This window comes from Notolepis coatsorum (genome assembly GCF_963971535.1).
Source record: "Notolepis coatsorum genome assembly, chromosome: 18".
Taxonomy (NCBI): domain Eukaryota; kingdom Metazoa; phylum Chordata; class Actinopteri; order Aulopiformes; family Paralepididae; genus Notolepis; species Notolepis coatsorum.
Genome location: NC_140182.1, coordinates 5,006,262 through 5,028,761, shown reverse-complemented (window position 1 = coordinate 5,028,761; position 22,500 = coordinate 5,006,262). Strand labels below are relative to the sequence as shown.

The 22,500-nt window shown below is 45.1% G+C and overlaps 1 protein-coding gene across 1 annotated transcript in view; it reads right to left on the bottom strand.

Annotated features, from left to right (window-relative positions):
- accs (1-aminocyclopropane-1-carboxylate synthase homolog (Arabidopsis)(non-functional)) overlaps positions 1 to 22,500 on the bottom strand; it is a gene marked incomplete at its 5' end in the record, with an annotated part of 56,511 nt that overhangs the window by 10,897 nt on the left and 23,114 nt on the right. The window contains 5 exons of the mRNA XM_084334493.1: positions 3,487 to 3,532; positions 8,568 to 8,657; positions 11,605 to 11,705; positions 15,645 to 15,722; positions 18,187 to 18,284. Of these exons, the coding sequence (XP_084190619.1) occupies positions 3,487 to 3,532; positions 8,568 to 8,657; positions 11,605 to 11,705; positions 15,645 to 15,722; positions 18,187 to 18,284 (413 nt within the window). The remainder of the gene's footprint in view (positions 1 to 3,486; positions 3,533 to 8,567; positions 8,658 to 11,604; positions 11,706 to 15,644; positions 15,723 to 18,186; positions 18,285 to 22,500) is intronic.

Below are 22,500 nucleotides of genomic sequence, written 5' to 3'. Positions count from 1 at the left end.
GACACCATTCAAATAAAGCAGAGACACTCTGAACCCAGAGACACCATTCAAGTAAAGCAGAGACACTCTGAACCCAGAGACACCATTCAAGTAAAGCAGAGACTCTCTGAACAACCAGAGACACCATTCAAATAAAGCAGAGACACTCTCAAAACCCAGAGACACCATTCAAGTAAAGCAGAGACTCTCTCAAAACCCAGAGACACCATTCAAATAAAGCAGAGACACTCTGAAGTCTGAACCCAGAGACACCATTCAAGTAAAGTAGAGACACTCTGAACCCAGAGACACCATTCAAGTAAAGTAGAGACACTCTGAACCCAGAGACACCATTCAAGTAAAGCAGAGACACTCTCAAAACAACCAGAGACACCATTCAAATAAAGCAGAGACACTCTCAAAACAACCAGAGACACCATTCAAGTAAAGCAGAGACTCTCTCAAAACCCAGAGACACCATTCAAGTAAAGCAGAGACTCTCTCAAAACAACCAGAGACACCATTCAAGTAAAGCAGAGACTCTCTCAAAACCCAGAGACACCATTCAAGTAAAGCAGAGACTCTCTCAAAACAACCAGAGACACCATTCAAGTAAAGCAGAGACTCTCTCAAAACAACCAGAGACACCATTCAAGTAAAGCAGAGACTCTCTCAAAACAACCAGAGACACCATTCAAATAAAGCAGAGACACTCTGAAAACAACCAGAGACACCATTCAAATAAAGCAGAGACACTCTGAAAACAACCAGAGACACCATTCAAATAAAGCAGAGACACTCTGAAAACAACCCAGAGACACCATTCAAGTAAAGCAGAGACTCTCTGAACCCAGAGACACCATTCAAGTAAAGCAGAGACACTCTCAAAACAACCAGAGACACCATTCAAGTAAAGTAGAGACACTCTCAAAACCCAGAGACACCATTCAAGTAAAGTAGAGACTCTCTGAACAACCCAGAGACACCATTCAAATAAAGCAGAGACACTCTCAAAACAACCAGAGACACCATTCAAATAAAGCAGAGACACTCTCAAAACAACCAGAGACACCATTCAAATAAAGCAGAGACTCTCTGAAGTCTGAACCCAGAGACACCATTCAAATAAAGCAGAGACACTCTGAAGTCTGAACCCAGAGACACCATTCAAATAAAGCAGAGACACTCTGAAGTCTGAACCCAGAGACACCATTCAAGTAAAGCAGAGACACTCTCAAAACCCAGAGACACCATTCAAGTAAAGCAGAGACACTCTGAACCCAGAGACACCATTCAAGTAAAGCAGAGACTCTCTCAAAACACAGACACACCATTCAAGTAAAGCAGAGACACTCTGAAAACAACCAGAGACACAATTCAAGTTAGGGATGGGTACCTTTCACATTTGAACCGATACGGTACCGGTACCTGTGAATCGATACCGGTACCCAACGGTACCTTTTTTCGGTACTTTATGGCGCTTTTCCACTGCATGGTACCTACTCGACTCTACTCTACTCTACTCTGCATTTTCGGTTTTCCATTACCAAAGTACCTGGTACCAGGTACTTTTTGGGTACTTTTTGGGTACTTTTTTAGTCCCTGCTCTGTCGAGGTTCCAAGCGAGTAGAAGTGGTACCAGAAAAGTCACGTGAAACACTGCAGACCACTGATTGGTCAGAATAGAGACGCGTCACTCGTTGGAGAGTCTGAGGGAGTCTGAATGAAAACAGAAAGCCGCCATCTTTAATGTCTCGCATAGGATTTCATAATCATTATGTTTGCAGCAGGCACAAGTGCAATAAACAAAGGATACAGTCACTGTGTATTCTGCCTCATTTATTGATTAAACAAAACCGACATCAACACAATTTGCCACCGTGCGGAGAGTTTAGTCTCGCAAAAAGATCGCTGACTTGTTAAGGCTTGTTGTTAGGTTAGGTGCTAATGTTGTGCTAGCGTTTTAGCATGGCTATCGTACATAGCGTGATCAATATAATTCGCTATTGATTGTTTGTATGAGTAACGTTAATGCTAGTAGAATAGACACAACGTGAGGTAATCACCATCCATTTTAAACCGGTTATTACCTAATGCTAACGTTAGCAAATAGACGCGACTGGTAACGTTACAGCTTTGTTGTTAGCCTAACGTTAACGTTAGCATAGACAGCCTAGCTAACGTTAACGCTTGTAGAATAGACACAATGAGGGGTAACGTTAGCGTTAGCAGAATAGACACAACGAGAGTCTCGTTAATGTTGTTATTGATTGATTGAAAACTGTGTTTTACTCTGGCTTGCGCCTAGCTCACGGACATAGCTATGCTGGAGCTCTCACAGAGCTATGGAGCTCTCAGCTGTACACCAGCAGCCCCGCCTCCCCACACGGAGACAAACTGAGTACTTTATTTTAGTACGTGCAGTGGAAAAGGAACGAAGTACCAGGTACCTAAAGCGAGTAGAGTAGAGTCGAGTTGAGTCGAGTAGGTACTATGCAGTGGAAAAGCGCCATTATTTAGTCTCAAGAAATGTAATTTACCTACCTCAGTCGTAAAAAAAAATCCAAACTTCAAATAACTACAATTTCGACCGTTTTCGGCTTGCCATTGCTCCGACTGCTTTGTTGTTGAATCAAGTAAAATCCTAGGTAAGCGTATATTGTGCGTGTGAACGTTGACATGAAAAGAAAAAAGGTAAAAAAAAAATTCAAAAGTACCGAATTCGGTACCCATCCCTAATTCAAGTAAAGCAGAGACAGTGAGACACTCTCAAAACCCAGAGACACCATTCAAGTAAAGCAGACACTCTCAAAACCCAGAGACACCATTCAAGTAAATTCAGAGACACTTTTTTTTTTTTTTTTTTTCTTTTTTTTCTATTTTTCTCCCGTCCCCAATTTCGTATTGTCCAATTCTACCCTCCAATGTCTCGAACGTTGTTAGGCCATGCCTCCCACAAGCCGGCTGCAATGTGGACGAAGCCTTGCATCACGTGTCCCCTCCGGTACTCGAGGAGGCAGCCGTTGCATCTTTTCACCTGCACAACGCGATCTCTCCGCGGCGAGGGTCTGCGTGGGAGGGACACGCCGCCCTCGTCGCTTCATGATTCTACTGCGCAGGCGCACCAACCGACCTGTAGGAGTCGCTGTCCACAACGTCCGATCCCCACCCACCAGATTCCCACCCCCTAACACTGCCAATTGTATTAGTATGAACGACCAGCCAAGCTGGTAGCAACGCCGAGAGCTGGGCTCGAACCCAGCATCTCCTGCGTTGGTGGCGAGTGCCTTGCCCACTGCGCCACCTAGCCGCCCAAGCAGAGACACTCTCAAAACAACCAGAGACACCATTCAAGTAAAGCAGAGACTCTCTCAACCCAGAGACACCATTCAAGTAAAGCCACACTCAGAGACTCTCTCAAAACAAGTAAAGCCACACTCAGAGACTCTCTCAAAACAACAAGACTATATAAACCCACAGTCTCGCAGAAAACACTCCAGTACTCACCTTGCTGATCCCCCACATCAGATGGGTTCTCTGAGGGTCGGGCAAGCTGAAACACAAGCACAGCGTTATCGCAAAACGACCGGTGACTACAGAAACAGACTACAGCCGGAACCACGAACCGGGTTCACGTCACACCTGTCCATGCAGAGTTTTCTGTGTGTGTTTCTATGTATGTGCCTGTGTGTGTGTGTGTGTGTGCCTGTGTGCCTGTGTGCCTGTGTGTGTGTGTGTGTGTGTGTGTGTGTGTGTGTGTGTGGCTGCAAAGATACTCCCGGGTTGTGTGCAAGGGTTTTAACCTTTTTTCAATACAGGAGAGCAAATATAATTTGAGGTGTTTACTGTTCAAAAAGCTAAGAAAGGGATTAAAATGAGATGCATTTGTATTGTTGGGTTTAACTTATGGAACAAGTGATTGTGCATTGTATTGTGTGTAATGACTGAATAAAACTACTACTGCTGCTACTACTACTATTGTTATTACTACTATTACTACTACTACTACTATTGTTATTACTACTATTACTACTACTACTACTACTACTATTGTTATTACTACTATTACTACTACTATTACTACTACTACTACTACTATTGCTACTATTACTATTACTACTACTATTACTACTATTGCTACTATTACTACTACTACTATACTACTATTACTACTGCTACTACTACTACTACTACTACTATTGCTGCTACTATTACTACTACTACTACTACTACTACTATTACTACTATTGCTACTACTACTATTGCTACTATTACTACTTGTTACAAAGGATCAGATTAAACCGAATATATATATATTTATTGATTGATATATATTGCATAGTATTTGTATATCGTTTGATATCCCTTGTATATTCCTTGTACATATACACGGAATATCCCTTTAGCCTAGTACAGACCATAATATTTCATTCTCCTATTGGACAGCGGTCCACAGGCGCCAGGGCCATGCCTCCAGAGTCAGGTTCAAGGCCACCGTCAAGACATGTCTGTACATGCCCGGCCTTGCCCAGGGATACGAGACAGAAATGAGGTTGGCACTAGATTGTTCGCCGTGCATATAAATATGGCGCAGGTGAATACAGAAGTAGAGTTACCCAATAAGTTGAAGCCTCACCCACGATACAACGTGCGGTGAAGTATGGCCTGTTTGGCCCCAAATAGAGCATTGAGACCGCGTGCGAATTAATAACTGAATTGTCAGAGTTTGGCGCTATACCGTCGAGTGCGACATATTTCTATTAAGTCAGTAATAGTCTATTTGTGTATAGTGTATCGTGCGGCTAAAGTTCTACAGTGACCAGCATCACCAACGCTTCCTCGTACCAGCTAGAGTGCTTATCCAGGCTGGGCTGCTTTCATGGCGCTTTCACCCGAGGAGACCTAGACGAGAACCGTGTGGACATGTACACTGGATTAATCTACCCGACGACTACATAGCCCTTTGCGGCTGGATTATATTTGTTTTGGTCCTGTGATTTATGGAGCGGAGAATCGCCGACGCCTACACGTGTGGAATTTACCCTGTGAGGAGCCACGTCGAGTCTGCGCCTCAGAGAGCCTGAGGCCGGCTAGCTTTCTTCACTGTGGAGCTACAGTCTACGGAGAACAGCTGTATTCGTCTGTGGATCAAGAGACTATTGCACCGTCTCCTGTACTTGGAGTCTCCTTAGTCATCGTTGACCAGACTCTCTACTACCGACAGATCCTCTACCCCTGCTGGCTTACAACCGGGGGGACCCTTCCAGTATCTCCTGCTATATATTACTAGTGTACCATAGATATAATTCCCTAAGATTCAGGTTGTATAATTACCTCCTGCGTAACCAGAGAATGGACATTCATTATTGATTTGCCTACGCACATTGAATGAATGAATGAATGAAAACTTTATTTAACAGATTGCAGAATGGGTACAATACAGTACGGCTCAATACATACAATTGTTAAGGGGATGCAGACCTGAGAAAGACGTTTGTCTTGTTTCCATCAGGGTCCCCCATTTTCAATTCATATAGACATTTATGACATACATAACATACATGACATTTATGGCATAGGGACATATAGGTATTTAGTACTGATACATTTGTGACATAGGCGGTATTCAAATATACAGTACTGTTACCCCTAGGTCCTGACAGAGTATATACATATGATGGGGAGGGGACTGTACATTAGGAGGGGGTGGGTGGGTGGGAGGGGAATATACATACGGCGGGGAGGGAATATATACATGCGGTGGGGAGGAGACTGTCTATTAGGAGGTGGTGGGGGTTTTGGGCATTTACGGTGGCCAGTTTCGAATTGCAGCCTCCCGTAGGTGCTCTTTAAGGGCGGTTTTGAATGTGGGCAGGGATTCACATTCCTTTACAGCTTTGGGTAGGGCGTTCCACATTGTTGTGGCATAATTGCGAAACGTGTTTAGTCCCTTGTTTGAGCCGAATCTGGGTTTAACATGATTTGTTGAGCTTCCTCTGGTGTAGTGGTTGTGGTATTCACTGACCTTTGGGAAGTATTTTGACATGTACATGGGCACCCCGGTCGTATAGTGTATCTTGTAGACCAGGCCCATTGCAAGTTGCTGTACTCTGTCGTCTACTCTAAGCCATCCTAGGTTGGCAAAGTGGGCAGGGGTGAGGTGGGTTCTGGGGTTCAGGTCAAGTAGTAGTCTGACCAGTTTGTTTTGTGATGTTTGTAATTTTGTTTTAAGCGCCTTTGAGGTGCTTTGGTACCATGAGGTGCACGCATAGTCATAGTACCCTTGAATGAGTGCTCCTGCCAGAGTCCTCAGGGTATTCTTGTTTACCAGAGAGGAGATCCGGTACAAGAATCTAGTTCGTTGGTTGACTTTTTTTATTACATTGGATGCCATTTTGTCACAGGAAAGATTTGCCTCTAGGATGGAACCCAGGTAGGTAATTTCGTCTTTCCTTGTGACAATATTGTCACCCACTGTAACTGAGAAGCCGTCGGTCTTGCTGAGTTTGTTATTTGAACCGAAGAGAATGGACTCTGTTTTGCCCATGTGTAATGATAGTTTGTTATCAGCGAGCCATATGCAGATTTTGCCTAGTTCCGTGCTGAGGGTTTTTTCAACCTGCAATTTGTTCTTGTCAGAGACCAGCAGGGCTGAGTCGTCCGCAAACAGGAACAAGTTGCAGTCACAGGCTGACGACATGTCATTTGCATAAATTAGGAAGAGTAGCGGTCCTAGTATGCTTCCTTGTGGAACACCACAGCTCACTGTGAGGGGGGGGGATAGAGTACCGTTTACCTCTACCATCTGTTCTCTCCCCTCCAGGTAGGATTGCATCCAGCTCACTGATAGGCTATCAAAACCAATTGCTTTTAGCTTGTCCATTAGAATGGAGTGATTGACAGTGTCGAAGGCCTTTTGTAGGTCCAGCATGACCATGCCGCAGTATTTGCCAGCGTCCACCTCTTGTTTGATGTGGTCGTTCAAATAGAGGAGGCATGTGTCAGTGGAGTGGGACGTTCTGAAGCCAGATTGGAATTCGTAGATTAGGTTTTTTTCCGCCAGGTACTTTTCGACCTGTTCGTAGACTATTTTCTCCATGACTTTCGAGATGGAGGTAAGAATAGAAACAGGGCGGTAGTTGCCTGGGTCTAATTTGCTGCCCTTTTTGTGTAGAGGGGTCACTCTCGCAATTTTGAAGTCCTTGGGGACGTGCCCCTGTTTTATAGAGAGGTTTATTATGTGTGTGATGACTGGGGTGATGGCGGCTGCTGCGTCTCTGAGGAATTTGGAGGGGATGTTGTCATGGCCAGTGGCCTTGTTAGGTTGGAGGGCGCTCAATTTTTTGAGTACCTCATCGGTTGTTACCATTTCAAGTTTGAAGTCGTCTTTGTGGACCCCTAGGTTTTTGTAGTATGCTACTATGTGTTCTACCCCATAATGCCCTGAGTGGGAGGGTAGTTTGTTTACCAGTGTTGTGGCTATGTTTGTGAAGAAGATGTTTAAGTAATTGGCTACATCCAGCTTGTCTGTGATGAGCGTGTTGTCCGTCTTTATGTTTATGTTTGAGAATCTGGTTTTAAGTTTTTTACTGCAGCCTAGTTGATTATTGAGTAATTTCCAAAGTTCGCGGGGTTTGTTTTTGTTTTCCTCAGTTTTGTCGTTGATGAAATTTCTTTTTGCGGTTCTGATCATGGTGTTTACGTCATTTCTTAGTCTGTTTCTTTGGATTTTTAGTTCAACCACGTGGGCTTGGAGTTCACTGTTTGAGCTTTTGGAAAGCTTTGTCTGACTTTTATGAAGTTCAGAGCATTTTTTGTCTCTGGTTTTCATAGCGGCCAGTATTTCAGTGTGCATCCATGCCTCAGCGCGATTTTTAACCCTGGTGGTTCTTATCGGTGCCATGTTGTTGAGTATTGCTGTGAATTTGGTTTTGAATCCAAGCCATGTTTCTTCAACCTGTGTACCACTGAGCTCATCTGACCAGTCCAAGCTCCCCAGTTCTAGGTTAAAGGCCTCTCTAGAGTAAGTTTTGAGGTCTCTAGATGTGACTGTTTTGTGACATTCCTTTGCCTTATAAGCGCATCCAAAGTAAAATAGAGAAGTATATTATGTACCTTTTGCTGCAATAAATACTTAATTACCACTTTGTGTGGAACCGATTCATTGTGGGAAGTGTTCATCATATTTATATATCATGTACTGTATGGCCAGTAATTAAAGTACATAAAGCGGTAGTGGTTTAATGATACCATACTTATCAATACAGTCAGGGAATTGTACCCCTCAGTTACACTACTACTATTACTGCTACTATTACTACTACTATTACTACTATTGCTACTGCTACTATTACTACTGCTACTATTACTACTACTACTACTACTACTACTACTACTACTATTACTACTGCTACTATTACTACTACTATTACTACTATTGCTACTGCTACTATTACTACTGCTACTATTACTACTACTACTACTACTACTACTACTACTACTATTACTACTACTACTATTACTACTACTACTACTACTACTACTATTACTACTACTATTACTACTGCTACTACAAAAATCACACATACCTGTCCATGCCGAGGACGCTGTGGAAGGTGACGGACTCGTCGAACACCGACAGCATGTACACCTCGTCTACGATGGCGTGGAGCTCGTGTCTGGAGCAAGGGGGGGGGGGGGGGGGGGGGGGGAGACGACACACACGAAAGAGGATAACCATGAAAAAGCAGACGCTATTCATCTCCCGCCGCTTTCGTTTACCGTCATTTACGACGAGGATAACGCGACCCGACGATAAAGCGGCTTCTCTCTGAGGACGTGGCCCCCGGAGGAGAGGCTTCTCTCTGAGGACGTGGCCCCCGGAGGAGAGGCTTCTCTCTGAGGACGTGGCCCCCCGGAGGAGAGGCTTCTCTCTGAGGACGTGGCCCCCGGAGGAGAGGCTTCTCTCTGAGGACGTGGCCCCCGGAGGAGAGGCTTCTCTCTGAGGACGTGGCCCCCGGAGGAGAGGCTTCTCTCTGAGGACGTGGCCCCCGGAGGAGAGGCTTCTCTCTGAGGACGTGGCCCCCGGAGGAGAGGCTTCTCTCTGAGGACGTGGCCCCCGGAGGAGAGGCTTCTCTCTGAGGACGTGGCCCCCGGAGGAGAGGCTTCTCTCTGAGGACGTGGCCCCCGGAGGAGAGGCTTCTCTCTGAGGACGTGGCCCCCGGAGGAGAGGCTTCTCTCTGAGGACGTGGCCCCCGGAGGAGAGGCTTCTCTCTGAGGACGTGGCCCCCCGGAGGAGAGAGGCGACCGCACTGTGTTTTACGGGGACGTCAACTCAAGAGCCGCGCCGGGGCGTGGCGCGCGGAGGGGGTACATGGAGAAGGATCGCTTAGTGAACAGCAGACGAGGCGGTGGGAGATTCCCGGGGGGGGGCCCCCTCGGTCGCACTTGACAATAATGGTGATAAAACCCCCGGTCGAGGCTACTTGGTATTCCGCGCGCAGGAGACGCGGCCCCTGGCTGGAGAATAAAGGAGCCCGTTCCAGGGGTCGTAGGTCGGCGCCGAGGCCATGGATGCGCTCGAAGGGGCTAAAAGGAATGGAAAAGGGTTTGGAGAGGCGGGTGTCGTGGTGGAGGTCGGAGGCAATCATTCGCTGGGCAGATAGTTGGTCGTTACAAAGTGATTAGGTTAAAACAGGAGTTTGGCTTAAGAAGACGTCTGGGTAGCGCAGCGGACTAAGCGCTCGCCTACCACCGCAGAGACACTGGTATCGAATCCATCTGTCGGCGGTGCCTCCGGCTTGGTCGGTCGTCCATACTAACACAATTGGCAGTGTTAGCGGGTGGGAAGCCGGCGGGGTGTGTATCCTGGTCGTTGTAAACAGCGACTCCTACAGGTCGGTCGGGGCGCCTGCTCAGCGAGGGAGGGAACTGGGGGAAGTAGTCTGAGCCTCCCACGCGTTACACCTCACCCAATGAGAGTCCTCGCTGTCAGGTGAGAAGAAGCGGCTGGCTGACTCCACATGTATCGGAGGGGACATGTGATAGTATCTATCAACTCTATCTATCAACCCTCCCTAGACTGGCAAGTGGGGGGCAAATGGGCGCAACGACCAGGAAGGGGAGGGGGGATTTGGCATAACGACTAAATTGGGATGGGAGGAAAAATACAGAAACAGAGGAGAAAAAGTAAAAAAAAATTAAAAATAAAGACCTTGGCCGTGGGGATCCCGAAAAGAGATCCCAGATTCACCGTCGATATTTATACATGATAGAAAGGGGTGGGGCCAGGTAACCAGGTGGGAGGGAGGGGCTACGTTTAGACGAGCGTTTTGTGAACAGAAACCGCAAAAGTCATCTTGCGGTTTCACTTTTAATTTTACGTTTAGACGAGCGTTTTGGGGTGGAATTCTCCGTGCAGACGACGCTGTACGATTGGCGCATATGTCACATGACGTGCTGTGAAGACCCGCCCTACTCTGCCTCTGATTCGCAGACTGTGGATGGGGAATGTGATTGGACCAAAGCAGAGTCACTCGCAGACAGTGGGTCCACTCACGCCGCGGGACAGATTCTTGTGTATTTAACCCTTTCACTGCCACACGACAGCCGGTTGTGTGATAGTAAAGGGTTAACCTTCTGTCGTGTGGCAGTGAAAGGGTTAAAAGTACTGCCAATGTAGCCTTCAGGTGATCTCCGTTGATATAAGTCAGACATACTTGCTTTGTTTACGTCTCGGCTACTGGCGCATACCTGCTACCTGTGACGTAAGCAGTACGCGCGACCAGAGCCGTGACAACCCTTTCGTCATCGTTTTAACAGATTTATACGGTTTAACAGTTTAGACGAGAGCGCAAAGCTTTTGCGTTTCTAGGAATTCCACCCTGGAAGGTAGTCTCACTTTTTTGCGGTTTCACCCCGTAAAAACGCCGTTTCCGTATAAACGAAAGGCACATCCGAAAAAATATTTTTGCGGATTCACCTGCTAGCGTTTCCGTCTAAACGGGGCCTTAGATAGGAGGATGAGACATGAGGTGGGGGGGTGGAAGACAAAGGAGGGGGCGGGGGAGGGTGACTAGAAGGAAGGGGGGGGTGAGACAGGAAGGTAGTCAGGAAGGTAGGATAGGGGTGGGAAACTGTGGGACAGTCTGAGTGTGGTACTAAAGCAATGTCCAAATATGAGACAATTCAAACTGAATTATAAGGAAATGATGTTCACGAGGTACAGGGACGAGGAAGGGACTCGACATTCACGGGTGTTTCCATTTTTATTTAATTTCTTTCATGTTTTACATAATTGTTTTACATGATTTACATTTTGTTTTGCATATATATATATACATTTGTTTTGTAAGGTTTTAAATTAGTACACTCATTTGAGTAGTGGAAAAGTGGTAGGATTAAATAAGTGTATACTTCTTCCTACTCCTTTTCAAACATGTAAATTGAGTTATGTTTTGCAAAAATGATTTGTTTTGATTTGATATTGTTTGTATTTATTTACATTACGTTCGAAATAAAGATTTCAAAAAAAAAAAAAAAAAAAAAGGTATTCAAGGTACGGAATTGATTAGTGTGGGAGGGGGGGGGGGGGCGACGTCACAGATAACGACGGGGAAAACGTACCTTTTGGCGAATTCCAAGAAGGCGAGCATCTCCTGAGGGGTGTAGACCTCGGCCAGGGGGTTGTGAGGGTTCACCAGGATCACGGCTCGGATCACCACCCCCTGAGGGAGGCGCCAAGGAACAGGCGCGCTCCTTAGTAAGTGGGAACCAACTAGTAGGCTCAGATGAATGGTAATAATAATAATAATAAATGTTCTTTTTATGGCAGCTTTCATACCCACACAGTTTATAACCTGACAGTCTTTCTTCCTGTTAGATACCCACACAGTTTAAAACCTGACACTCCAGTTTGATACCCACACAGTTTAAAACCTGACAGTCTTTCTTCCTGTTTGATACCCACACAGTTTAAAACCTGACAGTATTTCTTCCTGTTTGATACCCACACAGTTTAAAACCTGACAGTCTTTCTTCCTGTTTGATACCCACACAGTTTAAAACCTGACAGTCTTTCTTCCTGTTTGATACCCACACAGTTTAAAACCTGACAGTCTTTCTTCCTGTTAGATACCCACACAGTTTAAAACCTGATGGTCTTTCTTCCTGTTTGATACCCACACAGTTTAAAACCTGACAGTCTTTCCTCCTGTTTGATACCCACACAGTTTAAAACCTGACAGTCTTTCTTCCTGTTAGATACCCACACAGTTTAAAACCTGACAGTCTTTCTTCCTGTTAGATACCCACACAGTTTAAAACATGACAGTCTTTCTTCCTGTTAGATACCCCCACAGTTTAAAACCTGACAGTCTTTCCTCCTGTTTGATACCCACACAGTTTAAAACCTGAGTCTTTCCTCCTGTTTGATACCCACACAGTTTAAAACCTGAGTCTTTCCTCCTGTTTGATACCCACACAGTTTAAAACCTGACAGTCTTTCCTCCTGTTTGATACCCACACAGTTTAAAACCCGACAGCCTTTCCTCCTGTTTGATACCCACACAGTTTAAAACCTGACACTCCTGTTTGATACCCACACAGTTTAAAACCTGACAGTCTTTCCTCCTGTTTGATACCCACACAGTTTAAAACCTGACAGTCTTTCCTCCTGTTTGATACCCACACAGTTTATAACCTGACAGTCTTTCTTCCTGTTTGATACCCACACAGTTTAAAACCTGACAGTCTTTCCTCCTGTTTGATACCCACACAGTTTATAACCTGACAGTCTTTCTTCCTGTTTGATACCCACACAGTTTAAAACCTGACAGTCTTTCCTCCTGTTTGATACCCACACAGTTTAAAACCTGACAGTCTTTCCTCCTGTTTGATACCCACACAGTTTAAAACCCGACAGTCTTTCTTCCTGTTTGATACCCACAGAGTTTAAAACCTGACAGTCTTTCTTCCTGTTTGATACCCACACAGTTTAAAACCTGGCAGTCTTTCTTCCTGTTTGATACCCACAGAGTTTAAAACCTGACAGTCTTTCTTCCTGTTTGATACCCACACAGTTTAAAACCTGACAGTCTTTCTTCCTGTTTGATACCCACACAGTTTAAAACCTGAGTCTTTCCTCCTGTTTGATACCCACACAGTTTAAAACCTGACAGTCTTTCTTCCTGTTTGATACCCACACAGTTTAAAACCTGACAGTCTTTCTTCCTGTTAGATACCCACACAGTTTAAAACCTGAGTCTTTCTTCCTGTTTGATACCCACACAGTTTAAAACCTGACAGTCTTTCTTCCTGTTTGATACCCACACAGTTTAAAACCTGACAGTCTTTCTTCCTGTTAGATACCCACACAGTTTAAAACCTGATGGTCTTTCTTCCTGTTTGATACCCACACAGTTTAAAACCTGACAGTCTTTCCTCCTGTTTGATACCCACACAGTTTAAAACCTGACAGTCTTTCTTCCTGTTAGATACCCACACAGTTTAAAACCTGACAGTCTTTCTTCCTGTTAGATACCCACACAGTTTAAAACATGACAGTCTTTCTTCCTGTTAGATACCACCACAGTTTAAAACCTGACAGTCTTTCCTCCTGTTTGATACCCACACAGTTTAAAACCTGAGTCTTTCCTCCTGTTTGATACCCACACAGTTTAAAACCTGAGTCTTTCCTCCTGTTTGATACCCACACAGTTTAAAACCTGACAGTCTTTCCTCCTGTTTGATACCCACACAGTTTAAAACCTGTTTGAAAAAAAATCCCCACCCGCTTGCCTCAACGACTACCGCCCTGTAGCCCTCACCTCCATAGCCATGAAGTGCTTTGAGAAGCTAGTGAAGGGCTACATCTGTTCCTCCCTCCCCATCAACCTGGACCCTCTGCAATTTGCATATCGCCCCAACAGGTCCACGGAGGACGCCATAGCCCATGTGCTGCACACAGCAGCATCACATCTGGACAAGAGGCAGGGGAACTATGTGAGAATGCTGTTCATCGACTACAGCTCAGCATTCAATACCATAGTCCCCTCCAAACTCATAGCCAAGCTCAGGGACCTGGGCTTGAACTATGACCTGTGCCAGTGGGTCTTGGACTTCCTGACGGGCAGACCCCAGGTGGTAAGAGCCGGCAACTGCACCTCCTCATCCATCACGCTCAACATAGGGGCCCCCCAGGGCTGTGTTCTGAGCCCCCTCCTCTACTCCCTGTACACACATGACTGCGTAGCACAGCGGAACAACAACACCATCATCAAATTTGCTGATGACACAGTAGTGGTGGGCCTGATCTCTGCCAACGACGAAAGGGCCTACCTGGAAGAGGTAGAGAACCTGTCACAGTGGTGTCAGGAGAACTGCCTCTCCCTGAACGTCAGCAAAACAAAAGAGATGATTGTGGACTTCAGGAGGTCGGGGGTCAAGGACTACAGCCCCCTCAGCATCGACGGGGCACCGGTTGAGAGAGTGAACAGTTTCAAGTACCTCGGAGCCCACATATCCGAGGACTTGACATGGACCACACACATTGACAGTGTTGTGAAGAAGGCACGACAACGCCTCTACTTCCTCAGGCGCCTAAGGAAGTTCCAAGTCAGTCAGAAGATCCTTAGGAACTTCTACTCATGTACAATAGAGAGCATCCTGACCGGCAACATCACCTCCTGGTTTGGGAATAGCACTGCACAAGACCGTAGCAGACTACAAAGAGTGACACGTTCAGCCGAACGCACAATTGGAGGGGGGCTTCCCACCCTCCAGAACATTTACAACAAGCGGTGCAAGGGGAAGGCTAAGAGAATTATTAAGGACTCGAGCCACCCGAACAACTGCCTCTTTGAACTGCTGCGGTCAGGCAAGCGATACCGGAGTCTTAAGGCGAGCACAGAAAGACTCAGAAGAAGCTTCTATCCCCAGGCCATCAGGCTGCTAAACGAACAATAATCGCTAAACGAACAATAATCACTATGCAACAACCATCAAATGCACACAGCACACACACCCACACGCACACACTCACTCAAACAAACAACACACTGCAGCACCCACTCTCCACACTTTAGATCACACAAACACACTTACACTTTATATTTATTGATAAAGGATTTGCACTACAACTCGTACACCTACTGTGAATTGTACCTAAATTGCACCTCGTCCCATTTCTCCATTTCTGCCTTGCACTATATAGTATTGTATATTAGTACACTGCACAGTATTGTATATTGTATGGTAACTACGTCTATTCTGCATCGAACATTGTACATATGTCTAAACTGAACACTGTGACCTCTTTTTTTACTTCTAATTTTACTATGTTTTTATTTCATACTTATCTTGTCTTGCACAGTCTCTGGAGCGCAACAGTAAGAAGCATTTTGTACAAAAGTATTCTGTACTTCTGTATGACAACTATTAAAGAAACTTGAAACTTGAAACTTGAAACTTGATACCCACACAGTTTAAAACCTGACACTCCTGTTTGATACCCACACAGTTTAAAACCTGACAGTCTTTCTTCCTGCCGTGTGTCTCATTAGAGTTTCTGTACTAAAGTGAACAGTTTGTTATCGTGAGGGGGGGGGGGGGGAGGGGGTGAGCCCTTGAGGCCAATTGTATGCTCAAATCTGTATTCATTAGATTACCTCTCGCCCAGCCTTCCTCAGAGCTTCTTCCAGTTTCTCCACAGTGAGGTGGAAAGGCCGACTGTCTACGCCGCCGGCCTGAAAACCCAGAGTACGGAAAGGAAAATGAAACACAGCAACCCCCCCAACTAAACAGGAGGAATGTACCACACAACATATGTAAATAAAGTACACATCAACCACAGGAAAAAGGTACATAATGTACGCTATGTTATAGCCATACTGTATGTAATATATTTACGCGTTGTATGCGTAATATATTTACATTTCGTATCGGAGAAAGTCAGCACGATCAGGAGTTGAACTAACAATGCTTGGGGATATGAGGACTGTGTGTGTGTAACTAGGAGGGATATGAGGACTGTGTGTAACTAGGAGGGATATGAGGACTGTGTGTAACTAGGAGGGATATGAGGACTGTGTGTAACTAGGAGGGATATGAGGACTGTGTGTAACTAGGAGGGATATGAGGACTGTGTGTAACTAGGAGGGATATGAGGACTGTGTGTAACTAGGAGGGATATGAGGACTGTGTGTAACTAGGAGAGATATGAGGACTGTGTGTCACTAGGAGGGATATGAGGACTGTGTGTAACTAGGAGGGATATGAGGACTGTGTGTAACTAGGAGGGATATGAGGACTGTGTGTAACTAGGAGGGATATGAGGACTGTGTGTAACTAGGAGGGATATGAGGACTGTGTGTAACTAGGAGGGATATGAGGACTGTGTGTAACTAGGAGGGATATGAGGACTGTGTGTAACTAGGAGGGATATGAGGACTGTGTGTAACTAGGAGGGATATGAGGACTGTGTGTAACTAGGAGGGATATGAGGACTGTGTGTAACTAAGAGGGATATGAGGACTGTGTGTAACTAGGAGGGATATGAGGACTGTGTGTAACTAGGAGGGATATGAGGACTGTGTGTATGTGTCACTAGGAGGGATATGGGGACTGTGTGTAACTAGGAGGGATGTCTTTTATTTTTGGACTTTTGGCCGATATAAAATATATTACATAAATATATTACTTATTTATATATATATATATATATATTAAACTAAATAAGACTCGTGCACATCTGGTTGGACCCCGACTGGAGGTGCAGGTCAGCGCAAGAGAGATATATAAACTAAAAGGAGAATACCTTCAAGGGAAAGAAGGGACCGCACACTCCTCAGGACTGGTTTTTGCTTTTTTATTGTTGCACAATGCGTTTCGCTATCGCTATCATAGCACCTGAGGAAGCGATAGCGAAACGCGTTGTGCAACAATAAAAAAGCAAAAACCAGTCCTGTGGAGTGTGCGGTCCCTTCTTTCCCTTGAAGGTATTCTCCTTTTAGTTTATATATATATATTAGTGCTGTCAGGCGATTAAAAAATGTATCTAATTAATTAATTAATCGAATTAATCGCATTTTAATCGCATAACCATTTTAGGCCTGATATTTTATATTCTATAATCATATTTCAAATTGCATGTGTCCGGATGGCAGAATTCAGTACTGTATCTACAAAACCTTCTGTTTAATCATCTTCCATTTATTCATTTGCTTAGATTTTTCAGGTCTGGTACATTTTAGCATAGTGTTATTCACAGTCCAAAAAAGGAGAAAGAAAAGAATTGAATTGATATTCTCATTTGGTTCATTACAATTTACTCAAGCTAGTAACAGACACAGTATTTCTGACACTGGGAATACATTCCCTGAAATCCATAGATTCAGATACCAAGAGCATGCAAATGGACAATTAAAAAAAAAAAAAGTCTGTAAATGTTTATTCTACGTTTTAATGGAATGAATGAGATTTTAAAAAACAAATGTGTTATCTTCTTTCTTTTGTAATTCATTTTGAGTTAATTTCCATAACGCGATAATTTGCTGTGTAATTAATTAATCTAATTAACGCGATAAACTGACAGCCCTAATATATATATAACATAACGTACATTATGTACCTTTTTTCTGTGGTTGATTGAGAACTTTATTCACGTTTTCTGATGAGACCGTGTCACAGAGATCACATGAGTACATAGACCTGTTCGCTGTATACGTCAGACTCAGTGTGCGCACACATCAGCGGGGCAGAAAGGAACGTAATCCTGGTCTGAACAACAGGAAATATATTTGCATTTGTTAGCCATGCTAGCTAGCGATCTAAACAATCAATCCATGCCAAAGCTAGATATGTAAAAGGTGAAAGACTCACACTCAATAAAAGAAACTTGAAACTTGAACTTGCTGCTGATTTGGCTAAATGACATCCAGCCGTTTTAGTTTGAAACTAGTTTTAGTCAGGAGGGGAGTGTCATGGTTTCTCCAGAGAGCCCCGTGACCCCCGTCGTATTCTTGTAGCGCAGCAGCTCGCGCAGGTCCGAGGCGACATGGTCACGTGACTCAGTCGGTGTCGCTGATTGGCTCGAACACGGTATGTTTGTAAACGGCGAACAGGTCTATACACACGTTTGACATTTCATACCCCGGCATGGGGCGATTGCAGGAGAGCCGTGCAGTCGTGTGTTTTTTACAGTGTGTTTACCTCGCAGCCCAGCGGTACGTGGAAGAGCTTCACGTCGCCGTACAGCCGCACGTCCTCCGCGATCACGCCGTAGAACGGAGTGGGGATCAAGATGGCGTCTGAAAAAAACATGGAGAATAGGATCCATCTCAAACACCGCCCTCTTTTCTCCCCATCCTCCAATCGGGGATGTCCCCGATACTGTGCTCATGTTCTGGTAAAACTACTACTACTGCCACTACTACTACTACTACTACTACTGCCACTACTACTACTACTACTACTACTACTACTACTACTGCCACTACTACTACTACTACTACTACTACTACTACTACTACTACTACTACTACTACTACTACCTACTACTACTACTACTACTACTACTGCTACTGCTACTGCTACTGCTACTGCTACTGCTACTGCTACTGCTACTACTACTACTACTGCTACTGCTACTACTACTACTACTACTACTACTACTGCTACTGCTACTGCTACTGCTACTGCTACTGCTACTACTACTGCTACTGCTACTACTACTACTACTACTACTACTACTACTACTCTGTGCCATGTTTGTTCAGCAAAACACAACATTTCATGTTAGAATATGTGTTATAATTATATTATTTGAACTTAAAATGTCAGCAAGTGGCATGTTATATATTTAATTTGTCGGAACGTGAGGAAATAAGTGAAAATGAAATGAAAATAAAACATGTTTTCAAAGTCATTGTTAGAACTGTAACAGTATTATTAAGTACTCATATCGGTACTCGGTATCAGCAAGTACACAAATTGCAAGTACACAAAGTAAAAAAAAAAAAAAAAAAAGGGGGTATCGGGGACATCCCTACCTCCAATCACAGCGGTCGTTTCGAAGCAACAGTTGTGATTGGAGGATGAAGAGAGGAGGGCGGGGGTTATAGATAGGTCTGCATTATGACTATCATTAACAGAATACATCACCTAGCCATGATGAACGACTCATCCTACCCATATATATATATATATATATATATATACAGTAAGTGGCCCATATGATGGGTCGTTCCATCAGTGGTAATTTGCGCCGTCTACCTTGCGAGCAAAATGAGCTGATAAGCAAGATCTCCTAATCTAATCCAGCCTCTCAAATTAGCACTGATGAACGACCGCCCGTCAAACAGAGTGATGGAGGTGATGGGCCGCTCTGCTGGATCATAACATAAACATCTACTGTATACAGGATGGAGGCAATTACTGGGACCAAATTTATAGTCTTACACCCGCCCCCTCCTCCCCCCCCCCCAACGGATTTAATGAGGAACTCAACCCGTCTCGTCCCACATTTACATTTGCAGAACTACTAGGAATGCCTGATCACTAAGGGCTAGATCCACAAAGAATGGATTGCACGGTCGTCGGTGGTAGTTGCACCCTTACTTACAGTTCACTATGAATTGAAAATGGGGGACCCCCGATGTAAACAAGACGAAAGTCTTTCTCTGGTCTGCATCCCCTTAACAATTGTGTGTATTGAGCCGTACTGTATTGTATTGTACCCCATTCTGCAATCTGTTCAATAAAAGTTTCAATCAATCAATCACTTGCGCGGACTGGTTTCATCCCCAACTCTCTCTCTGGTTCTAAAAGTCTAATTAAGTCGGTTCATTCGACCGCTTCACTCAATCGTTCCCTGAGTCACGCGTCACAACAACGGTGGCCCACACAGTACAGTATGGTGACCTACACAGTACAGTATGGTGACCCCTACACAGTACAGTATGGTGACCCCTACACAGTACAGTATGGTGACCCCTACACAGTACAGTATGGTGACCTACACAGTACAGTATGGTGACCTACACAGTACAGTATGGTGACCTACACAGTACAGTATGGTGACCCCTACACAGTACAGTATGGTGACCTACACAGTACAGTATGGTGACCCCTACACAGTACAGTATGGTGACCTACACAGTACAGTATGGTGACCCCTACACAGTACAGTATGGTGACCTACACAGTACAGTATGGTGACCTACACAGTACAGTATGGTGACCCCTACACAGTACAGTATGGTGACCTACACAGTACAGTATGGTGACCCCTACACAGTACAGTATGGTGACCTACACAGTACAGTATGGTGACCCCTACACAGTACAGTATGGTGACCCCTACACAGTACAGTATGGTGACCCCTACACAGTACAGTATGGTGACCTACACAGTACAGTATGGTGACCCCTACACAGTACAGTATGGTGACCCCTACACAGTACAGTATGGTGACCTACACAGTACAGTATGGTGACCCCTACACAGTACAGTATGGTGACCTACACAGTACAGTATGGTGACCTACACAGTACAGTATGGTGACCCCTACACAGTACAGTATGGTGACCCCTACACAGTACAGTATGGTGACCCCTACACAGTACAGTATGGTGACCTACACAGTACAGTATGGTGACCTACACAGTACAGTATGGTGACCCACACAGTACAGTATGGTGACCTACACAGTACAGTATGGTGACCTACACAGTACAGTATGGTGACCTACACAGTACAGTATGGTGACCTACACAGTACAGTATGGTGACCCCTACACAGTACAGTATGGTGACCCCTACACAGTACAGTATGGTGACCTACACAGTACAGTATGGTGACCTACACAGTACAGTATGGTGACCCCTACACAGTACAGTATGGTGACCTACACAGTACAGTATGGTGACCCCTACACAGTACAGTATGGTGACCTACACAGTACAGTATGGTGACCTACACAGTACAGTATGGTGACCCCTACACAGTACAGTATGGTGACCCCTACACAGTACAGTATGGTGACCCCTACACAGTACAGTATGGTGACCCCTACACAGTACAGTATGGTGACCTACACAGTACAGTATGGTGACCTACACAGTACAGTATGGTGACCCCTACACAGTACAGTATGGTGACCCCTACACAGTACAGTATGGTGACCCCTACACAGTACAGTATGGTGACCTACACAGTACAGTATGGTGACCCCTACACAGTACAGTATGGTGACCCCTACACAGTACAGTATGGTGACCTACACAGTACAGTATGGTGACCCCTACACAGTACAGTATGGTGACCCCTACACAGTACAGTATGGTGACCCCTACACAGTACAGTATGGTGACCCCTACACAGTACAGTATGGTGACCCCTACACAGTACAGTATGGTGACCTACACAGTACAGTATGGTGACCCCTACACAGTACAGTATGGTGACCCCTACACAGTACAGTATGGTGACCCCTACACAGTACAGTATGGTGACCCCTACACAGTACAGTATGGTGACCTACACAGTACAGTATGGTGACCTACACAGTACAGTATGGTGACCCCTACACAGTACAGTATGGTGACCCCTACACAGTACAGTATGGTGACCTACACAGTACAGTATGGTGACCCCTACACAGTACAGTATGGTGACCCCTACACAGTACAGTATGGTGACCCCTACACAGTACAGTATGGTGACCTACACAGTACAGTATGGTGACCTACACAGTACAGTATGGTGACCCCTACACAGTACAGTATGGTGACCCCTACACAGTACAGTATGGTGACCCCTACACAGTACAGTATGGTGACCCCTACACAGTACAGTATGGTGACCCCTACAGTACAGTATGGTGACCTACACAGTACAGTATGGTGACCTACACAGTACAGTATGGTGACCCCTACACAGTACAGTATGGTGACCCCTACAGTACAGTATGGTGACCCCTACACAGTACAGTATGGTGACCTACACAGTACAGTATGGTGACCTACACAGTACAGTATGGTGACCTACACAGTACAGTATGGTGACCTACACAGTACAGTATGGTGACCCCTACACAGTACAGTATGGTGACCCCTACACAGTACAGTATGGTGACCCCTACACAGTACAGTATGGTGACCTACACAGTACAGTATGGTGACCCCTACACAGTACAGTATGGTGACCTACACAGTACAGTATGGTGACCTACACAGTACAGTATGGTGACCCCTACACAGTACAGTATGGTGACCTACACAGTACAGTATGGTGACCTACACAGTACAGTATGGTGACCCCTACACAGTACAGTATGGTGACCCCTACACAGTACAGTATGGTGACCCCTACACAGTACAGTATGGTGACCCCTACACAGTACAGTATGGTGACCCCTACACAGTACAGTATGGTGACCCCTACACAGTACAGTATGGTGACCCCTACAGTACAGTATGGTGACCTACACAGTACAGTATGGTGACCTACACAGTACAGTATGG